The following is a 22998-nucleotide window of genomic DNA, read 5'->3' as shown; positions in this document are numbered from 1 at the left end:
TTCAAGTTTTCGAAAGGGTTTCCAAAATTCAGTTATAATACATTTAAAAAGCCTCTTTGTGTAACAAGAAAATCGTTGTATTTTTATTAAATTCCTGAGATATCAGTTATACTTTGTTGGAATTACATTATATAACTTATAACTTATGGAAATACTGTACGGAAATATTTCAAACGTATTGACTTTTACACGATTATATTAACTATTGACATTTTTCACAATTGAAGGACTTCAGTTGAGAGCCATTATTGAATTTTATAACTTGAAAGTTTGCAAAGAGCGTACGTCAATTGAAAAAAGTCCGTAACTAGTTATGTATAACTCGACACAATTATACATAGCTATTGACCTCTTTCAATCGATGTTTCGGTAGAAAATTCGTTCTAACGTCTCGTACCATTAACTCCACCAACCTCTGCAGATCATATTTGTGTTTCCATCCCCAGTCCCGTCGTGCTTCGCTATCGTCGAAAACTTGTGGCCAGCTTGCCGCTAAAATCAACGTAATGACAAATTATTTTTTTAATCGCATTACAAATTACAATATCTGTATGAAGGTGTATGTACCATAGACGTATATAATAGACTAAGCATTCCCATTGAAGAGCTTCCGGCAAGATCTGAAGGACAGAAGATATGCTTGCAGAGACGATTTCCTTTTCTAATAAAATAATAGCGTTTTCGACTAGGCAGTAGGCCGGGCGGCCGCCCGCGCCAGATCCGCCGGGTTGAATCGCTCCGACTGCTCCGAGAGCGATTATTGACGTCACTTTGGCAAATCGATGTTATCGCTCGATTTGCCGAAGTGACGTCATTAATCGCAATTAATCGCTCTCGGGTCGATTAAACCCGGCCCAGTCGAAAACGCTATAACATTTAGGTTAGGACTTGGGACACAATTAGATTTTAGAAAAGGTATAATCGCCACTGCAAGCATATCTTCCGTCCTTCAGATCTTGCCGGAAGATCTCCAATGGGAATATTGGGAATATGCTCAGTCTATTACTTTATTATATACGTCTATGGTATGTAAGTACCTACATATTGCATACGTACCGATGTGCTGTCGTTTATCTGGCTTATAAGTGATTTTCAAGTCCGGTATATACTTCAAGAGCTCGCTGAACAGTTCCTCGGGTGTGAAGCTCATGGCTGTGACGTTATAAACTCGTCTACGCAGTAATTCGTTAGGTGTATTCAAAAACTGAAAGAGTGCCGACAGACAATCCTCGATGTATATCATTGGCAGCCTCGTCGTAGGCTCCAAGTAACACTCGTATTTTTTGTTTAACAGTCCCTCGTGAAATACTGCTACAGCGTAATCTGCGAAAGCGTAAAAAAAGGCAGAAAATTATTGTCGAACAAAATGAAGAAAATGAAATTTGCAGACAGATAAACTGCAAACGATTATTCTTGAAGGAACTTCCTCATCAATTTCTAATCTATTTTACTAAATGGAAATCTTATATATTTTTTTTCATTACTGCACTTTACAATTGATTTTTCTAGAGAGATTAATTGCGATGACAAAATAAACGCTGATTTAAACATGCGGAGTGCAAAAACAAAATAAACGATTATATGATATGATGACAATAGAAATGTGCCAATATACGATTGGATTGAATCTTTTGCGTCTAATAATATTTTTGAATTTATGTGTACATTTTTCGCTTTGCAAGCTACGCGTCGATTACTGTCGGTTAATCGGTATTGAAATGGAAATCTCAAGCTGAAGTTGGAATAGCACAATCATATAATTATTATAAATTAAATCGATAATCATTTCGATAATAGTGATGCTAATAAGCCTCTAAAAAAGATTTATTGCGAAAAATATTACGATGTATAACGTGTTTGTAAAAACATGTTTTTCATCGACGTCAATTTATTGATACTTTACGTTTTAGAAATTAAGAAAAAATGCAAAAAGAAGCGACCCAGGATCGAGACTCGCTGCATTACTTGCCAGTAGCATATTGTCCTTGAGAAACGATACATTCCGCTATTATGCAGTTATCTTAATCGCGGTTAATGCTCTAGTTCTTCGCGAAAGAAGGTAAGCGATATCAATTTTCAGTTATCAGCCTATTCTACACGTGGCATTAAGAGTTCCTTAAGCATGAATACGATTATCTTGCTACGAATCGAAAAACTTGAACATGCAATGTTTGTTTGAAGAATATCTCATTTCAATATATAATATATTTCCATATATATAATATATTCCATATATAATATATATCATATACATTTCCATATATAATATTCCATTAACAGCGATATCTTAAAGAAATAAATGCATTATTTAAAAATATGTGGCGAATGCTACCTTTAGTGATGAACAAATCAGATTATACTGTACTACTGTCTTTTAGAACTTTCTGTTAGCTGGAATGTATCCTCACCGGTGGTACCGCCGCCGGGCGGATCGCTGCTGATTACACCGGGGAATCGGAGGCACCGAAAGTCGAGGCCGAAACGATGATGATAATACTCTCCTAAGAGCTCGGCGTGGACCTTGCTGACACCGTAGATCGTACGAGGTCGTTGCACCGTGACATTCGGGGTGGGATTCCTCGGCGAGTCGGGACCGAATGCGCCGATCGTCGACGGTATAAAGATCCTCAGCTTATACTGCTTCGCTAACTCGATGACGTTGTGCATTCCTGTTAATTGCGAGAAAAACAGATAATGGAGTAATGATTATATGCAACTAATGCAACGCGAACAGATATTCGCGATGATTCTGAATGTCTTAAAAAGGATTGTATGTAGCTTTGATTGTGTCTTTTTCCTAAAGCAGTCTCGGTTCTGCCTTTCAGGCATGTTTTCCTAAATCGCGATATTATCTATTTCGCTTCGACTGCTATTTTGTGCCCGCTTTCTCCCGGACACTTTCTTCCCTTCGTGATCACGACCGCGTCCATAATTAATATCGTAATGACAAATTCACTCGTCGGCACAGCATTCCATTTCACTTGGACGCAGTTCGCGGAAAACTCACGTCCTCGCACGAGAGGTTTTGCGTTTTATTAAATATTAAAGGAAAAAAACAGGAAGTAATTACGTTACGCTGTTAATAATAATATGACACGCGATCTTGATCGGATGACATGATGACATACGGCTCTCCCTACCTTCGATATTGACTCTGACGGCTAGCGGTACGTTTTGTTCACCGACAGCGCTAAGCAGAGCGCTGAAGTGGATCAGCCAGTCGATTCTGTAGTCCACGACGGTCTTCTGCAGACCCTTGAAGTCGAGGATGTCGGCGAAGATGAAGGGCCCGTTCTCCAAGCTCTCCTCCGACGGCTTGATAATGTCCGACAGTATGACATTCTCATTACCGTAATTTCGACGAAGCAATTTCGCGCATTCCGTGCCCAATTGTCCGAGACCACCTGAACAAAAATCACATGAGAATTTGTTCGATGAAGAAAGCACGCACCTTGCATCTTTTATGATAAAACGCGGATATCGACGTGTAGCGTTAGCCTTGTAATATTTTTCTATACACAAAGGATATAATACTTTCTGATAAAATCTTAAGCTGCGAAAATATGCTGCGAAAACATGTGGTTAGATTTACATATGAAACATCCATCTACCAGATCTTAAATCTGAAAACCCAAGTTCTTCTTTTAAGTAATTCTTTTATGAAATATGCATAATTGGATTAGTAACGTATCAAATGCGACGTGAAAGTATAACAAAGAATAAATTCCAAAATAAAATAAGAATATAGTCGCGTGCATTTTATCCTTATCACATTAATAGCAAAAATAGCATGAATTAGCATTTGTCGAATTATGTAAAATTTATTAGATTAATATCTCATAAGATGTTATTTCATTGCTCACCTGTTATTAGTATCCGCGGAGGTTTAACTGCATTTCCTGTATTGGCGGAACTAGTTTCCTTGGCATTACCTGTTTCCTTGATCATCTTATTAAAAGGACTGATGGTTACGTGGAAGTTTCTACGAACGTTTCTCGTAAAGTGACACGAGAAGCGAATAATACTTTTGTACAACATTATTCTCAAAATCGATGCACTCTTTTATTTTCAAACAAATAAAAGATCTCGTTGTCACGATGTTTATCTTTCCTATCGGTCTTTCTATCTAATATAATATTAAATGATTTCTACATAACAAAAATTTATATTTAAAAAAAGTGTAAAATTGTTCGCACTAAAGTGTCCACTGTGTCAAAAACAAATGACTTTTTACAAGCAGAGAATCTGGAGATTCTCTGCTTATACTTAAGCAGGATTTAATCCTTTCCTGTTGGTGGTCGATAAACAACTGGACGCTCGAGCAATAATTCTACCTTATATCACGGTCCATTTTCAAAACCAGTTACATAGAACACAAATACTGTCTTGCCTGTATATCTAATAAAGGCCTGTTCACACTAGGTGGGATCGCGTGAATACTCACATTACAAAAGAATTTTATTGCAGAAACCATTTGTCATGCTTCTTAAAGTAGACAAAAATTGCATCTCCATTTATCTCTCAAATGTAATAATATGCTGGATCATTTTCTCCGTTGCACAAGATTCCGATTTGTTTCATAATAAATATTCGAATAGTTTGCGTCATCGCGATCGCTATCTTCATCAATTAAAAATTCTCAAAAATGTCTCGCAGAAGAAATATTCTCAAGATATTCGCGTCAACGCCATACTTTGTCAGTCAACATGAGAAAAAGATACTTCTGCTGGATTTCGTGGAGAGAATAAAAACTACATACCGCGGATATATAATCGCACTTCTGCTTAATGTGAACGAATCTTTACATAAAAAGGACTTTAAACGGCTCTCAGTCTTTCCCGATACTATGCATATATACAACTCGTTTGACAACATCAGCCAGAGAATTGTGTTTTTTATTAAAGTTACACCCATTTTAATCACAGAATTTTATTCACAATGACATTTATATAGATACCACGTCAATTTTATCGACTATTTCATCATGGCTATCGTGTTTATATTATTACTTATTTTTTATTAATTTAATTTTTAACAATATTTAACATAAATTTCGTAGAAATAATTTTATCGTTACCAGTATAGAGAGAGAATTCCTACTTGTATAGAATTTTTCAATTTCTCTAGAGTTTGTATCTTTTTCGGAAGATTGAATAGATCAAATTCAGAAGTTACATAAATTAATTATTTATCTATGACGTTTGATTGCAGTAATCGATGGAGGCTTGACCAGTACGGACCAATAGCGAGACAATTTTTCCTCGTACGATCCTAAACCGGTTATTGCTCAAAGTCCTGCATAGACGCGAGAGCAAAACATGAGAGCATAAATAAGCCGTTCGTAGATGCCGTATGAATATATCAAGGTTGCAAAAGAACTTTCGCTCACATTATATCGATACGCGAGATAAAACCTTCGTAATTTTTCACATGTGAAGAAAGGATATTAATGACCGATTTTAATGAATGCATTTTAAAGGTGAAGAGAAAGCTGTATCAAAAGAAGATGAAGTTCCATAGCTATACAGTTATTTGGAAGTTAACGATCTTGAAATAGAATCTCGAACATTTCGGATCACTGTGGCGAATAGTGTATAGGTAACTATGATATTTTACTTAAACTTTATTTGTTATTTAGATATAATCATTATTTATTCACATCATTACATGATCGATTATTAAACGTTATTCACGATCGTAAATGCAGAGAGTGTAAGTCACTAACTGCATAATTCTGAGCGTACCAAATCCAATTTTCTTAGTGTACACATAAATAATGTGTTAATATATTTTCTATTGATACAGTTATTTTAATTATACCTTACATCAACTCCACCGACGATAGCATATATATCTATACGTATGCATATGGATATATGTATTGCATTAAAATGACTAATTTTTAAGTAATCGTGAAGGATTAATGTATAATCGACGTGACACACGCGAATAAATCAAATAAAATTAATAATTGTTTATTTTATGATATTAAGAATTCTCAATTTTCGAAATTAATTGAATTATTGAACATGTCCTTTCTGTTTTCAAGTACCCATTCGAACGAGTTAGATCAGGGCGCAATCAACCTCGGTTGCTTCACCAGTGCAACGCGGAAAACGAAAGGGAAGACGATTTTTCACCTGCCGAATTATACACATTCGGCGATCGGTGAGATTTGTGGGGAAAGGGAAGAATTTCCTGGAAGCGTGTCTTCACGGTGGCTGGACACGCACTTCGCAATTCTCTTCGCGTCCCTCCCGCCATCACCCACGCCATGGCACCGTCATCTTCTCCCCTCAAGTTTGTGCAGGCCACCACGCTTTTGCGAACAGCTTCTTCAGTGCATTTAGTACGTAACGAGATTACGAAAAGCTATACTCGTGACCACGGAGACGTTGAAAAAGATAAAACGCGTGTGTATGTGTGTGCCCTTGTAAAAAAGATATATTGTTCGTTTTATGCAAGAGAATAGAGTGTAGATAATTTTATATTCATAGTTTCCAAAAAGCAAATTTGGTTTTTCTTCGTGAAGTTCGTTCTCGCTGAGAAACGTAAAGAATCATATTCTTCAGAAACAAGACGCCGATTTGACGAACACTGTCGATATTGAAGGTAAATGAAAGTTTATGGACAAAAGTTAAAGATTGACACTATTCAAAATTTTCTTTAAATATAATAAATTTTGATGACACAATAGCAAGACTGGCAATCGCAATTTCGATAACCGCTCTAAAACTTATTTTTGTTTTGTAGAAATTTACATTATCTAACGCATCCTTTAACTAGTTTGATAATATGATAATATAGAAATGAAAGAAGTCTTCCATGAAAATAACTAATTTTTGATATATGAATATATCAGATATTTAAAAAAAAATTAAAAATTTTATAAAACAAGTTGCTAGAAATCTACTCGATATTGATTAGTATTAGTGTACTACGAAAAAGAATGCCCCATAATACAAAGAATACAATCTTCCTCATGCATAGTTGCATAATGATGTAAAATTAGCATTTGCGATAAAAATGAGATGCACGCTTGAGGTCACTGACGGCGAAATATCAAGGAAGTGGATATCACTTTCACTAAAATTGCATCCATAGCTATTCGAGGCCAAACAAACGCTGTTGTTTGATCAAAATTCAGCATTATGATGACGGAATTGAGAGACAATTGGTTGTGCGAGTTACGCGAGAAACCAGTCATGCATTTATCAGTGCATCTTTATTGAGCAATATCTTAGAATAAAAAATTAATACTAATAATAACTTAATATATATGTTAAAGTATACAAATAAGTTGTATAGTAAAATGTTAATGTAGAATATATAAAATAATGCACTCTAAGGCAAGACTAATATTACCGTTGCTATAATGCTTGAGAGATCTTGAAGAAATCTTTTAATGAGATATATAACCGTTAATAATTATATGCTGCTCCATATATATATATATGTATATATATATATGTAAAAAAAACAATATGTAATACAAAAACAGATAATATGCTGCAGAAAATAAAAAATAAGTGTTCAGAAATAAGCGAAATAACATTTATTTTTTATTTTCTGCAGCATATTATCTACTTTTGTTTCTCTACGTTTGTTAGCTGCGAATTTTGTTCTGTCAATCTCGATATTTATAATGCGAAATATTCGATTGTCTCAAAAACGTATATTATATTTCTTCGCAGCAATTAATTTTATGCAACAATTAATTTTATTCTGTCATCTGAGATCATTGATATCAATGTTTCAACTTTTTTCAATTCTGCGGAAACGTCTTGAAATGCGGAAACAGATACATCAAGACAGATCTATTCGTTAACGCAACGCGTACAATGCAACTTTGAATCGTTTTATCATAGATTGCGCTATATCGACGTTATTCACGTGCGAATAGCTTTTCAGGCCGCCCGATTGTTTCCTTCTTCTTAAAGACTGGCGCATTACGAAATCCACGTTTTTCTGCATGTCAGGATGCTCGTCGTAAACGCCTTTATCTTAATGTTCACACAAATGTTCGCGTTGATTACATTTTATTTTTCGCTTTAAAATAATAATTATGCAAAATGTTATCTTATTAAAATATTACGTAGTAAAACAAGAGCAGTTGATGTGTTCAGAAAAAAAAAAATTATCTTTTAACATAATTTCAAATGTAAGTACATATATATATAATTGTATGATTATATACAATTGTATAATCTTACAAAATAATAATGCTATCCGAGGAACACAAAGGTGCTTCAAAATACAGTGTACCTACTCAAAGTACAACAATTTTCTCAAACTTTCTCTCTCTCCGAAGTGCGAATTTTTAATCCTAATCCGACTCACCCTCCAGTTTTACTCGCCGGTCATCACTTTATACATCAGAAGCGCGGTCGCGCGACGACAATTATTACGGACAATGATTGTCCTAGCGGTCTTTAACTTCGCTTACGGTACGGGACATCAATTTTGTCGTCTGCGACCGTGACGTGTGTACACGCGTACACAGTGCGTGGCATCGTGCTCAGGATACAGAGGCGTACCGTGACGTCCCCCAAGGGCTCTTAACATCTAAAATCCCACCAATCGGTGGTTGTTTCGCTAACGAGATTTCTAATCTTAGCCGCGCATTCGTCATCTCGTATTCGCGGAAACGCTGCGCAACCTTTGACATGTCGAAACAGCGACATTCGTTACTGTTATAATTTCCTTAATGAGTCTTTTGGCAACAATTTGCTAAATACAATTTGTTGCCAAAAGATCGAGTCATTAAGGAAATGATAACAGTAAGCGCAAAATCGCGTGTAAGAGCGACTTCACAGCTCACGATGGATCTGTAAAAAAGATTAAGAAAATCCGAATATTCTTATGTATTGTGCTGCTCAATCTAAAAAATTAACGATTTAGAAAGATTTCGAATATGAATTTTAATTATCAACTTGTAAAACGCATATAGCTGAAGAGCTAGATTCTCTTATTCCTGCAAATTCGTCCGCGTACGAATGCACGCGTATTCCAGAAAATGCGGAACTGGTGCTCGCGGTCATAGACTACGGTCCAAATGCGCGATGGTCAGGCCGTCGGAGGGCGGTGGGCTTTTGATAGTTGGCTGGCTCCTGGCACTCCGTTCCATCGGTGCCGGTGCCCAGTTAGATCCGGATTACGGATGTCCGCTTCAAGAGAGGATACTGCCATGCAGATGCTCCACGCGCGATATGGAAGTTCAGATATGGCAAGTTTACATGACCGGATATGTAATCCCGAGAATTTCAATGAATGAACAATCTTCAACGCTATAAATTCGCACAGGTGTAGCCACAGCGAGTTACCAAAGGTCCTGGAAGGTCTGCAGGCAGTCAGCCACTATATGGACCGACCGGTGGACGAATTGATCTTGGAGAACAACAACCTGCCCAGTTTACCCGGCAAGGTGTTCGCGACTTTACGAGTTCTGCGCTTGATGCTGCGAAACAATCGTCTCGAAAGGGTGTCCTCCGGCTGGCTGGAAGGTCTACACGACTCATTGCTGGAACTGTTCATCGTCGAGCCCGATCTGCGGTCTCTACCCGTAGACAGTTTAGAAAATCTGCAAGGTGTCGAGGCGATGACGCTACAGAGTCGCGTGATGAAGCGACTACCGAGATTCTCCGGCCTGCCGAAGCTGAGGTATCTTCAGATCAACTCTCCGGCTTTGCTGGAACTCGTCCCGAGGAACTTTCGGGACGTTCCCAATCTGGAGCAGCTGCACGTGTTGGGTAGTCCGAGACTGACCAGACTGGAGGCCGGGCTTCTTCGAGGTCTGCCTCGACTAGAACTGATCAACATCACCGATTCCGGAATCCACTGGATTCATCCGCGGGCCATGATCAATCTATCAGAGCTCAAGGAGATCTCATTGGTTGGAAACGCCATAATCGACGCCGGTATGGTTGGTCGCGCGTGTATGGATCTCCCGTCACTGTCGGTGATACGTCTGGATCGAAATCGCATCAATCGCCTGGGCGAAGGCTCCTTCGTTGATCTTCCCGTTTTGTCGCGACTCTATCTGTCGCGCAATCACATCACCGAGATATTCGCCGGAGCTTTTCAGGGGGTACCAGTTCTCAAGTCTATAGACCTGAATCACAATCTGATTCATCGCATCCATCCGGAATTCTTTCCGCAACGGATAGGAAACGCGTTGGAAGAGATATGGCTGATCAATAATGATCTTAGTCACGTGGCCGAGATACGATCGGTGCTTGAGGCTCTGCCAAGGCTGAAGTTCCTAGACGCCAGTCACAATCAGTTAGAGGAAATACCCTTCGGTGCTCTAAGAGGCCATCCCACTTTGGAGAGGCTCCATCTGAATCATAACAGGCTGGCGTTTTTGCAAAGAGAAACGTTCACGGCGATGCCGGCGCTCAGGGAGCTCAGACTGAAGAACAATTCTTTATCAAATCTGCTGGAGGCTCCCTTTTGGAATTTGCCAGCGTTAAAGGTAAAATTCCTTAAATATTAGTTTTAATTGAATTTTATTTTTTATTTTCATTAAATATTAATATTACACGAATTTTATGCAGTCATTCATTACTCTTCAATAATTTATTAATTTCGAATTCAGCTTCGATTCTTTCTTAAAAGTAAAATTAAATATCGTTGATATTTTATTACTTCTGCTGCTTCTGCACCGGTTACAATCAGTACTTAATTCCAGGGTCTGGATCTTTCGGAGAACTATTTCCGTCACGTAGAACCACGTTTGTTCACTAATCTACCAAATCTCAGACGGCTGGATCTTAGCGGTAACGCCATAGGGCTTATCGAACCCGAGTCCTTTCTGGGCACACCAGTGCTGGAGCACGTCAATATCTCCGGGAACGCCTTGTCCGTCCTTCATCCCTTAACGTTCCGACACCTAACGAACTTATACGAGCTTGACGTCGGTTTGAATCGTATGCTGGAAGTGGTCCCTGGTCTACCGAAGGACATCGAACATCTTCACATGCCCAAGAACCGTATTGTCGCGTTGCCAACGGTGTCCTCTCAGGATCTAGCTCTACCTGCCCTACGATCGTTGGATTTAAGCTCGAACGGGATCGAGAGAATTCCGCCTGGCGCCCTGGCTGACTTGCCGAATTTGAGAAAATTGAATCTAGGCTACAACGCTCTGAGACTCCTGGACGACGGCGTTTTCGACGGACTCACGGGATTGGAGCAGCTAGACTTGAGGTGCAACCGGCTGGTCACGTTGCACGGACGAAGCTTCCGACCTCTGAAATCGTTGATGGACGTGAATCTTCGGGGCAATCGAGTGGAGGTTCTGCGACCTGATATTTTTCAAGAGAATACGAGACTGCAAAGAGTTGACTTGAGTAGAAATAATCTCGCACAAATTCCTCACGCCACCTTCACCAACACCAGGTAAGAAATTCAACAATTTTAATAATACAATGTTAAAATAATTATATATATCATTATAATAAAATATATTTGCAGTTTATTTCTGAACGTGATGTTTATATTATATGATATTTGCTTCTTGCTCTCACATACATATGTTAAAATCACGTAGAAATCATGTTAAATTCACATAAAAAATATTAAAATGCATCATTTTCAGTTTATTTCAATTTTTAATTACCAAAATTTATTTAGTATATCACGTTTATAATAATAGAAGTAATTTTCCCCTTTGTATGTTTATTTCGCGGTCTCGTATTATAGTGGAAAAGTAGTTTCACTCGTGGTTACTTGGTTGCATCACTCTTAACTTGGTACCTAGAAAGTTCTTCGTGCACACGCTAATATCTCTTTCTCGTCGTTGTGTAGCATCGGCCTGGCGTGTCGACTAATTTGACAGTAATTTGACTGGATTTTATACGCGATTTTATTTAATCTCGTCCATCAAGTTTAACTTGATCACATCGATCAAATACAATGTACTTTAAAAGATATGCTTTAATTTAATTTAAATCTGAATCTCAAACGCATTTTCTAATGCATCTTTATCATAATTTTCTCCCAGATTGACTAATATTCAAGATAGACATGTTATATGTATATATTTGCGATTAAACTTAAATTGATAAATATTAATAAACGATTAAATATAATAAACGATTTAATTTTTGTTTAAAACGCTATAAATAATGCCGTGAAAGAAGTTTGAAGGATATTTCATCTTTTCGTACATCTTTAAACGTCTTTCATGCTTTTACTTCGGAGAAAGATTTATTTAAGCATCCTGCATCCAAAACGATAACATCAATGTCAATTACAGAGACCTTCGTGAATTGTACGCGTCGCACAATACTTTGACCGAGTTACCCGGATCGCTGCACGGCTTAACGGCTCTACGAGTCCTCGACTTGAGCTTCAACAAGCTGAACATCCTATCTCCGGAAACGCTAAGCAGTCTGTCGTCCTTGTTGGAGTTGAAACTGGTTAGAAACCATATACGGGAGCTGCGGGAGGGTGCGTTTGACGGATTGCCGCGATTGTCCCTGATCGATCTCGAAAACAATGATCTCAGGGTGATCGAGAGAAACGCAATCAGAGCGTTACCGGAGTTGCAGGCCGTCCGACTCGGCAGGAATCGATTGCAGGTAATAATAGTTTCACGGTCACCCACAATTGTAAAATAATAATTCATGTCAGATTAATATCTCTAGACAAAACATCACTACATATTTTGTCAAATACGAGTAGAAAGTTTCAATATTTGTTATCATAAAGAATTTTCAGAATATATCGAAAATATACTACGTATCATTGTCTAATTTTTATATTTAATAAATTTTATTGTGCTAAATGAGTAAGGATCCAACATAATGTACATGGTTTTACAGTCCATCCCCAGCGGCGCTTTCACCGAATTACCACTGCTACAGAGCGCGGAACTTCAGGAGAATCGGATCCAGGAAATTGCTAGTAATGCCTTCATTAACGTGCCACACTTACTTTTCCTTAATCTAAGTCACAATCACCTGCCGGACTTGGAGTACGTCGGTCTGGAGGGCCTTCGCTCGTTGGAGGTCCTTGATCTCAGTTACAATCGGTTATCCAGAGTCTCCAGCGACAGTTTGGCAGCTATGGAGTGGCTGGTGGAATTAAAGGTAATTATAGCGAAAATTTCAAGATTTTATGAGATCGATTTTAAAAGAATAGATTATTATCTCTTTAGTGTATATTTCACGTTTTTTAAATATTTTTTTTACGTCGTCATCAGAAATTTAAAACTGCGGTACAATTTGTAAAAGATTTATCTGAATTAACTTGCAAAATATCACAAAATAACACAACGAGAGTGCGAGAGTCTTCGCTAATAAAGAAGAATACTTTCTCGTCGAGAGTGAAACTCCTGCGTGAACCATGGTGCGAGACGGGCCGTTCTGCTGGCGGAGCAATTATTCGTATACCTGCATCGTTAATTAGGGAGATAGCTGAGCCGCTTTACATAGCCGCCTTACGACCGTTTTCCTTTCTGCATGCAGATGGACAACAATCGCATTTGCGCCGTGCACGGTTCGCCTTTCGACGATATGCCGAGATTGCGGGTACTGAGCCTGCGAAGCAACCGGATGACTGCGGTCTCTGAAAACGCTTTCAAAAGGCTGCGATCGAATATCGCTGTCTTGGATATCGACGGTAATTTAGAATATAGATTAAATTAATGATAATTATATAAAAACCCGTATTTAAATCAATTATACTTGATAGCGTTAGGATTAAATATTAATTTGCATCAATTTCTTTTAATGAAAGCCTCGATATCTACATAATTCGTCAATACGTTTTTTAAATTTATATTTTCTTTTTATTTCTGAGAAAGGAAATCCACTGTCCTGTTCTTGCGGCATGCTTTGGCTGCGAGGATGGCTACAGCAGGCTTCCTCGGAGGGTCCTAGATGCGCTGATGGTTCCCTCTTCAAGGAACTTAGATTATCGCGACAGGACTGCCAGCGTGAGAGATACGTGGAACTGGTTCACCCAGGATGCGAGACTGAAATGATTAACGTTGCGACGCCTTCGGTTTCTTCATCCGGTAAATCCATGAATAATCCGAGTAAAATAAATTAATTAGCGACCCAAAAAAATCAAGATTTAATTTTTCATCAGTGCTAAATTATTACACTGTTTTATTTATTCGACGATTTCAATTGCATTTCAAATATATAATATATTCAAATATATAAAAAAAATTTTTTTAAATATATGGTACTCGATTTACAATATATACAATATATATCTATGAATTTAGAATTCATAAATTAGAAAGAAAACAATTTCAACAAACAGATTATATTACTTATTAAGTTATATTGAATTTTGCCAGCATTTGGGATTACAGAGACAATACCACTGTGGATGAATCTAAAAGATTCCTCCACGCAGAAGCCTTCTGTTTCCCAGGACTCCGATTACTTCTACCAGTACGTAGATTATCAGGATAACGGAAGCGATACGAGCACGTTGCTGCCTAGCGTGTCTACCATCAGCGCACCTACCCAGACCGTGAAGATCATTCATCCGCCGCCGCCAACGCAGAAGCATCAGAAAAACGCCACATCACCAATAAAGAAGAATCCTATGATGCCACCGTCGCCCAGCAGCTCCGGTTTCACCTTCTTCGGCCTACCGCTGCCGAATTTGAACTTCAATTTGTGGGGAAATTCAGGCAGGAAGGCGGAGAGGAAGGAGTCATCGTCGGATAGACCCGGCCGAGGACGTTACAGATCTTTTCCGCCCACAGAACCGGAAATTCACAGGGGTGGCTTCCTGCCTCTACCGCGCGGCCAAAGTGGATTCGTGCCGATTGCCGATCCTAGATTGACGTACGAGAAACAGGCGAAGCACGAGAATACTTCAAAATCGCTGAATGTAAGCAATACATCGGTACAGGAGGAACGTCCTCCTCGGAAAAGCGGAAACAGTACCGTGACCAAGGTGGAGAAAATTATTTCCAAGTCCGGGAAACCGAGAACGAACTTCCGAGAAAGGGAAGAATTACCTACTGCGTCAACATTCGTTCGATCGACTGGTTTTGAATCTCACAAGATTTTGTCCAACGTCAATAAAACCAGGTAAATGTCAAAAAAGAATTTTTTTATGTAACTTTTTAAATTTAACACACAACACTCGGGATAGGATATCTTTCAAATTCTTTAGTCAATTAAAATAAAATTCTTTTTTAATGCATTCTCCAGATGGTTTACAGTTTTAAATGTACATATATGTACATTAATTTTTTTACTTGTATTCAATTATTTAATTTTAATTTAAAAAAATTAAATTTCAAATTGCTTTAAATTGATTACTGTTATATCGATACTTGCTTTCAGCTAATCTTTAAACGTTGTTTCTCTGCTTAGCCTTAACGCATCAAATGTAGTGAAAAATAGTGCATCAATAATCGTGGAGGAAGATTCATCGCAAGAAGCTCACGAAACATCGGTGTCCACCGAGATTTACGACGGCGAGAGTTTAGAAATAAATACGGAAGACACTAAATTCATAGAGAAGCCGCAGATGGAAGTCGCTAACAGGATAGTTTGGACCACACCAAAAGCAGTAATAGCGGAAACGAAAAAAGCTATAATTACCAAGGAAACTGTGACTGCAGCGGTGGAAGTAATACCGGCAAATGAAAGCGGATCCAAAGACTGGGCCTTAGAAATATCTGAATATGACAAAGATCCGATCCTTTTAAGCAGTACAGTTGACTCTCACGAAAAACCTGGTGAGAGTTTATATCTTAATAACATTAATATAATTTAATTTTAAAATGTTTGATACGTGTATACATTTCGTCGTAAGAGTTCTCAGAGATGTGTTCGCAATTAAATTTCTGCTGCGATAAAATTTATTTTAAAGTTAAATTTTTCGTATCGTAGTTCACTAAACATCTAACAAAAATATTTTATTTATTACAGACTATTCGGATATTGTGGTAAAAATAGATGCAGAGCCGATTCCGCGCTTTTCAGCACCCACAACGTCTTCTACATCGAATCCACGGCCCAAAGAAACCACGACTACGACTTCTCGAGGAACGGAGGCATCCGCTTTGTCCGCTCTTCTGATCCCGGGGGGACAAGTACCGTCTTCAGGACCCGTGGTAAATTTACGTCCGCTTGGCAGATCTACGATAACTAAAGTTGCCTCGCCGTACATCAGCTACAATGCCGAGCAATCCAGGGAGAAGCAGAAGTCGATTGCCGGCGCTGCTCAGAGAAGTGAGATTACTGATGAGACGACGATTGAAAGCCAGAACGAGGCATTCGTTGTCGATGATGAAGCCAAAGTGATAGACAACAGTCCTTTCAATTGGTACTTCCAGCATTACAACGATACGAATTTGGAACCTTATGTGGGCATAGCTTATAGCGGTGCCGCAAAAATCGAGACTTATCGATGGCTCCTTTCGTTCATTTTCTTCAGCATTCTGATATAAAAAAAAGTTTAGAATTTACAGCGGACTATAGATGATTTTTAAATAGATAATCGCTGAATCATACGATAAATCAAATATATTGTAATATTTGTTAATAAATGCCGTGGTACGTGGATGTTTTAAGTCACAAATCATATAATACATGTACAATCAATCATGCAACGTATATGATTAAAGAGATTTACATATTTATATATATTCCGCCTGTGTGAAACATACAGTTGTACATGTACAAAGATCATACATACATATATTATATATCTGCGTTTTTGTATATTCTGTTTGGTAAAGTATAATATTTTAGGAAAGCATTTCTATATCGAGATAATAAATTAATAAAACGGTATAAGTAAAAGATCATTTTTTATTATTAATGTAATATTTTCTCTTAATAGAATGACTTGTATTTCCTAAAAAATACATTATCAATATCTATCACACATGTTAATTGAAACTTAAATTTTAAGCAACACGCAATTGAAGCAATTTAAAAGAATACATCAATTGTTTATTAGTTGAGTAATGATTGAAATCAAGAGAAAATAAATAATTGTGTCTTGTTACATATAGAATATTATCATTTATATTAATAGATTGTTACTTAAAACGCTGAAAATATTGTAATAATTACAATATTCTGTAAAAAATGTCTTAATTCTAAATTTTTCGATATATTTACTACATCATTCATTACATTCAAAATACAGAAGTGTCGAGTTATCATTTATTTCTTTTCTCTTGCGCCTAATATATTAAAAATTCACAGAATTATGCCAGAACAGTTGGGGAATCAATTTGCCGTTTCTAATACATATTTAAACTGTCATTATTTATAAGTGGGATATAATTCTGTACAAATAGTGAACAGGCTTGACTATTACACACAGAGTCATTAATTGTCCTCAACTTTAACAGTCTCAATCTCGCAGCTGAGCAAGCTCAGAAATGCTCCGATCACTGATTCTTAGCTTTCGCCTTTTCCTCCCCTTTTTTCTCCTCTTCTTTCTTTTCTTCCTTCTTCGTGTCCTTCTTCCCGTCCGTTTCTTTTTTCTCAGCGTCACGATTGGTTAGCTTATTGTTAATTAAATTGTGCAACGCTACTATGGACCTAACTAACGCTGCTAGATATACAACCAGCATCTGATCATTTGTCTTGACATATAACGAATCGACGAAGCTACTTTGAGTCATATCCGGTAACAAATTAAAGATATCCTGTAGCTGATAAACAATTTGATGATTTATAGGTAATTTTCCATTGCCAACCTGCAAAAAGTATTTATTTGAGTGATCCTCTCTCCTGGCGATATTAATACAAAGCAATTTCAGAAATTAATATATACCTGAAGCAGATAATCTCTAATTTCCCGGATTTGTTCGTGAAGACCTTTTAAGCCAAGTAGTTGATTTGTGATTCTTTGACTGAGAGTACCAACTGTAGTGTCCTTGATGTCTCGTAATAAATGCTCTACTCCAACCTCTTCCGCTTCTTCAGCTCCAATTTCACTTGGAATGTGCTCAAAAGTTTTAGAGGTAGGAGAGCCATCCTGTGAATAAAATTCTTGTTACGTGTTTATTTTTTTTTTCAAAACAGACATTATATATGTAAACGTACATCATGCACTTCTTCAACTGCTTGATACGCCTCGGTGGGAAGTCCGAGATCTTTTGGCTTGGCGTCGATAATGACCAAGACTGAATTAGGACAGTATCTTCTTATTAGTTCGTTGATGGCAACGTCATTTTGATGTAGCTTAGGCCCAGTGTGGTACCAGCCTACTACCTTCTCGCGAGCTAAGAGTCAACAAATAGGATATCGCAATCAGAATTCTCGCTCCAAGTAAAACCTACAGGATTTGCATAAACTAGTCATAGGTCTTTACCATTGACTTTCTTGAACATTCCGTACATATTTTCAAGGTAATCATGGTCGAGGAACCATACACTTTTATCCTTGTCATCCTCGTCAAAGGGTACTGAAAAACACAAGCACGTTCATCTCTTTATATCGCCACTCAGCTTCGAAGGTAAGGACACTTATTCCTTTAAGCATTTGTGAGCGTTAACAAAAGCAGAATGGCTGCAAACGCGAACGTTTTGAGAAACGTCGTAACATGTAGCTCGTCCTAACCTGCAAAGCTGTTCGACACGTCCAGGATTCCCTTGGCCCTCCAGCAGCCCAGGAGTACGCCGACCACTCTTTTTTGATTTCCGATTTTTCCCATGCGATTAAAGTGGTCCACCACGCTCAACAGCACCAGCGGGTGGACAACAACTTTCGTTGTCATTACCTCTTGACTCGGCATTTTTTGACAAACCCGAAACGATATACTGTGCTGCTGCTACACTACTGACACTATCCCAGCCCAGCCGCCGCCGCCGTGCCCGCCGTCGATCGCATCGCGGTCGTTCGGAGGTAACAAGAATGGCATGTCGTACGTCAAGTTCATCGGAGCGCCATACGCGGACGAGGGGAAAAAAAAACGCCGATACTTGTGTTTTTTGCAATGTGAAATAGCATAAGATAATTCTAGATGTGGAAGGTAAAATATTATATTGTATTTGATTGCTTTCAATTCTAAGTAATGAAGCAGTTTTCCATTTAGTTGATGAACGAGGACAACATGACTTTCGCGATTCATCCGAGTGAAGTTGGCCAGCTTGATCGAGAAAACAACGTTGCACGCGCTGGCCGCTGGCTGCAGTTTTCTTGGTTAGGAGCGACAACGAGCTTTCGTAAAAGTATTACGATTTTTCAATCGAGAAGGTAAGAGTTTTCTTTTTCGCATTAAAGTATATCTAATAGAGATGGTTTATTATTTGGAATACGTCATATTCACATTATTTTGAGATCAAATCATGGACAGAAGTCCAGCGTGTCGAAGTGCATAACATGTTTACATGTATTGTTCTAGACAAAAAGCTGCCAATCTGAAAGATGTGAAAAGCGCGCGGAATCGAGGAAAGAATAAATGCTGAGAAGATATAATCTATAATAAAATTATAACAAAATATAAAAATGTCATTCTAACGTAATTGAGAGAAGTAAATTAAAAAAAATTTTTTTACTAATATTTCCAATTTAGTAAAGCCAAAATTTCAATGTAAAATATTATCTTATCCAATTTTGTAAAATTGAAACTAAAATAGTTAACTAATCTTTTACAATATAAAGCACACTGATTATTACAAAATGGGGAAATCCTGTTAATGAGAAGAATAAACGATGAAGATATAATCTACATATAATGAAATTATAACAAATAAAAGTATGAAAATGTCATTCTAAAGTAATTTAACTAAATCTTTAACTAATACATACAATTTAAAAGTAGAAATCCAATGTAAAATATTTTGTCAAATTTTGTAAAGACTAACTGAAGTTAAAATAGTCGACTTATTCTTTACAATATAAAGCAGACCGAATTATTACAAAACGGGGAAATTCTGTTAATGAGAATATACACATATTTTTCTACATCTATTTCTATATATTTTTTTTATTTTGTAATAACTTACTGGATTTTATATCAAAGAAATCGTAGTTTAGAACTATTTTTTACAGAATTTGATAATATAAATATGTAAAAGTAAATATTAACACGTTTGTATTAATTATAAACAAAAGGGACAGGGCTAGCGAACAAAGCTGGATGTTAGTGCTTAAGATATGCATAAATTAGTAACATTAAAAGCTCAAGATATATATTATACATTAGTAATATTAAAAGCAAACGTTTCGACCTTTAATATGGTTATCATGAGTAGTATCCGCAAATGTACGGATACTACAAGTTATTTTAACGGAAAGACGCAAATTGTTCAGAGTTGTATTCCAACGAAAAAAAACTTAGATATGCAACAACTCTCAACAATTTGCGTCTTTCCGTTAAAATAATTCATATTATATCCTTACATTGCTGCATATACGCATATAAACATCCAACCTTGTTCGCTAGCCCTGTCCTCTTATTTTATTTGATGATAAAATTTTATGTCAACCGTCAGTCGACGGAGGGTTCCTACAGTAGAAAAAGATTTTTTCAACATTAATCAAAGAAATTTTAGTTAAAATAATACACGCCCTACTTGACGCTCTACGTGTCTTCTGTTGCAGAATATGTCGCTGTCAATAGTGTTCGTAACGGGCAACGCGAAGAAGCTGGAGGAGTTTGTCGCCATTTTGGGGAAAGACTTTCCTCGATGGATAACGAGCAAGAAGATCGATCTGCCCGAGTATCAAGGCGAGGTAGACGATATATGTCGCGACAAGTGTCGGGCTGCGGCGAACCTAGTGAAAGGTCCGGTGATCATCGAAGATACCTGTCTCTGCTTCAATGCGCTGAAGGGCCTTCCGGGGCCTTACATCAAGTGGTTCCTCGAGAAACTGGGCCCCGAAGGACTTCACAAGATGCTCCACGGATTTGAGGACAAATCGGCGGAAGCGGTTTGCACGTTCGGTTACTGCTCCGGCGAAGGCTCGGAGGTCCACCTATTTCGAGGCCGAACTCAGGGCACCATTGTGAGTCCGCGAGGTTCCAGGGATTTCGGCTGGGACCCTTGTTTTCAACCTCTGGGGTACGATAAGACCTACGCGGAGCTGCCGAAGGAAGAAAAGAACAAGATTTCTCATCGCAGCAAGGCGATAGAAAAACTAAAAGATTATTTGATAAAAAATGAGAAGAGTTAATTTATTTCAATAGGTATGTAATAAAATTACTATTCCTCCCATAATCCTTGTTGTCTTCTATAAGTCTTTTATAATCTTTCCTCCTCTGAGAATACCTTGTCTACGAACGCTTATCGATAATTCGCTTTTGAAAAATCAGAGACTATTTTTACAATCTTGCATTAATTAATTCTAGCAGGATATATATAGATAAGTTAATTTTTAAAAATTCACTTTACAATCAAAATATTTGATATTAATGCGTTTATTGTAATTTTTTTTAATTCTGGAGAGCGGCGAGTGTGCGTTGTTTTGTCTTCACTTTAATTTACGCTGACCTATAATGTTAACGTTCGATATCCGTTAAATTTATCAAAGGATTCCTCGCCGAAAACAACGCATTTCGGTCACAGCGATAGCCAGGCAGCATATGGAACTACTTGCTGACAACCTTGAAGCTACCGCGACATCTCCTAACTGAGAATCTGATAATTTTTAATTTCGATAGATCATGCGATGTGTTAATCAACGACTTCCACCTTGCAATTCTTACGTGACGCAACAAATTGAAATATGAAACCATTTTAATCGTTCAGTGGTAGATATTATTAATCATGTAAACCGATACCTCTCTCGTGCGCAAGCACTCATAATTAGAACAATAAATCATGTACAGTAGTAACCACAACGGATCACGTCGCTGATTTTCAATTGCTTTATTTACCGATAACGTGATTACATACGTTGTATGTGGTACCAGTACAAATAGAATTTAAATATGCCAATTACTTATTAAATATTTAAGAATGATACAGGATAAAATTAATTCTATACACATTGACTCTGTATACAGAATTAATGCAGAAGTATACTGTACTATATATAGATTTTTATAATATGCTTGAAAATTCTACTTAATGCAGAGAAACTAAAAATATATTTGAACTTAGTAAGAAGAAAATGCTATTTGGTTTATCTTCATAATGCTTGAAATTGAAATAATCTGTAGGTTCAAGGTATGTAATTATTGTTTAATAAAAACAAGTACTTATCCAACGTGAAATTGTAGATAAAGGTAATTAATAATAATATCTTAAAACTATATATATCGGATGTTCTTTATTAACGGCAGGTTCTTTAAAGTCAATTTTTTCTTAGAAAAATATCGAGGTATCAATAATTTCCAAGTTATAATTAAGGGATTAGAAAAGAAGCATATTTCACGAATTAAACTTTGAAAAATCAAATAAATACTATATTTATCAGTTAATTCTTCGTTCAGCTCAGTTAGTGTTAGGTAAAGTTTGCTTCAAGACAATTTTAATTTGAGACACAGTTACAAATATACATGATGCAAAAGACTTTGGAAAGATGCAACAAATAATGAACTCCTTCGACATTTTCATTCAGGAAAAATCGAGTCCGAAGAATCTGTCAATAAAAGGACATACATATATATGTAACGAACCGATAGATAAATTTTATTTTATGCGTGTCGTGGTGTGTTATTGTTGTTACGTAATAACGCTGGTAAACACGCAATCGTTTTTGGATTTCTTTGCCTTATCAAACTGTCGTTGATTATTTAATTTATGCGATCAATGGAAAAATTGTTCATTTAACTTCGCGACTATAATTCATGGTTATCATAATTAATACAGAAACATGTATTAAAAAGAAAAGCCATCTCAGAGTTATGTTTTTTTAGATTTTTTGAGTATTTTAGTTTTTTAAGAATAGTTTTGCTGCAACGTGAAATGCAAGTGACAAAACAGAATTTATAACTTCAATGACTGATAAGTGAGGAAACGAGTAAATTATTTATTGGCCTCTACCGCAATAAATACATTATCTAATCTTCCTATTAGTTTTGCTAACGACAGCAGTTTAACACAAAATT

General features: G+C 37.1%; 4 protein-coding genes and 1 long non-coding RNA gene across 12 annotated transcripts; 3 read left to right on the top strand and 2 right to left on the bottom strand.

The window, feature by feature from the left end:
- Positions 1-55: 55 nt before the first annotated feature.
- Tdh (L-threonine dehydrogenase) lies at positions 56-4430 on the bottom strand. The gene is made up of 5 exons (XM_071723503.1): positions 3864-4430; positions 3141-3404; positions 2409-2669; positions 1057-1323; positions 56-492 (listed from the first exon to the last, which is right to left on the bottom strand). Exons 1-5 carry the CDS (start codon positions 4036-4038, stop codon positions 332-334), a joined length of 1128 nt encoding a protein of 375 aa, XP_071579604.1. The 5' UTR covers positions 4039-4430; the 3' UTR covers positions 56-331.
- Positions 708-8107, top strand: LOC139784396 (uncharacterized). Of its 4 annotated transcripts, none has more exons than XR_011721575.1 (6): positions 708-880; positions 1911-2059; positions 2379-2615; positions 5212-5366; positions 5480-5598; positions 6050-8107. It is a non-coding gene; the product is annotated as an uncharacterized lncRNA (long non-coding RNA). The 4 variants fall into 4 exon arrangements; XR_011721562.1 differs by having other exon boundaries at positions 708-1025; XR_011721569.1 differs by having other exon boundaries at positions 709-915.
- Positions 8108-9047: 940 nt separating this feature from the next.
- On the top strand, positions 9048-16627 carry Atk (artichoke). Its single transcript, XM_071722695.1, has 10 exons — positions 9048-9226; positions 9304-10474; positions 10691-11397; positions 12257-12581; positions 12825-13091; positions 13470-13623; positions 13808-14020; positions 14312-15059; positions 15348-15715; positions 15909-16627. Exons 1-10 carry the CDS (start codon positions 9063-9065, stop codon positions 16427-16429), a joined length of 4638 nt encoding a protein of 1545 aa, XP_071578796.1. The 5' UTR covers positions 9048-9062; the 3' UTR covers positions 16430-16627.
- A 148-nt stretch (positions 16628-16775) lies between these two features.
- Positions 16776-18878, bottom strand: Rpn8 (regulatory particle non-ATPase 8). Its single transcript, XM_071722762.1, has 5 exons — positions 18561-18878; positions 18313-18405; positions 18045-18223; positions 17773-17976; positions 16776-17695 (listed from the first exon to the last, which is right to left on the bottom strand). The coding sequence occupies exons 1-5, from the start codon at positions 18733-18735 to the stop codon at positions 17384-17386; spliced, it is 963 nt and encodes a 320-aa protein (XP_071578863.1). The 5' UTR covers positions 18736-18878; the 3' UTR covers positions 16776-17383.
- LOC139783746 (inosine triphosphate pyrophosphatase) lies at positions 18831-22161 on the top strand. 5 transcript variants are annotated; one of them, XM_071722971.1, is made up of 4 exons: positions 18831-18972; positions 19036-19196; positions 20547-21132; positions 21477-22161. In XM_071722971.1, the coding sequence occupies exon 3, from the start codon at positions 20550-20552 to the stop codon at positions 21117-21119; it is 570 nt and encodes a 189-aa protein (XP_071579072.1). In that variant the 5' UTR covers positions 18831-18972; positions 19036-19196; positions 20547-20549; the 3' UTR covers positions 21120-21132; positions 21477-22161. The 5 variants fall into 5 exon arrangements, with proteins under 5 accessions (XP_071579072.1, XP_071579178.1, XP_071579025.1 ...); XM_071723077.1 differs by lacking the exon at positions 21477-22161 and adding an exon at positions 19345-19474 and having other exon boundaries at positions 20547-21163; XM_071722924.1 differs by lacking the exon at positions 21477-22161 and having other exon boundaries at positions 20547-21163.
- The last annotated feature ends 837 nt before the right edge of the window (positions 22162-22998 follow it).

The sequence above is a fragment of the Temnothorax nylanderi genome, unplaced genomic scaffold (assembly GCF_030848795.1).
Source record: "Temnothorax nylanderi isolate EJ_2023f unplaced genomic scaffold, tnyl_v1.0 TNYL_tig0001_pilon, whole genome shotgun sequence".
Classification (NCBI taxonomy): Eukaryota; Metazoa; Arthropoda; class Insecta; order Hymenoptera; family Formicidae; genus Temnothorax; species Temnothorax nylanderi.
This window is presented reverse-complemented; position numbering and strand designations above follow the sequence as displayed.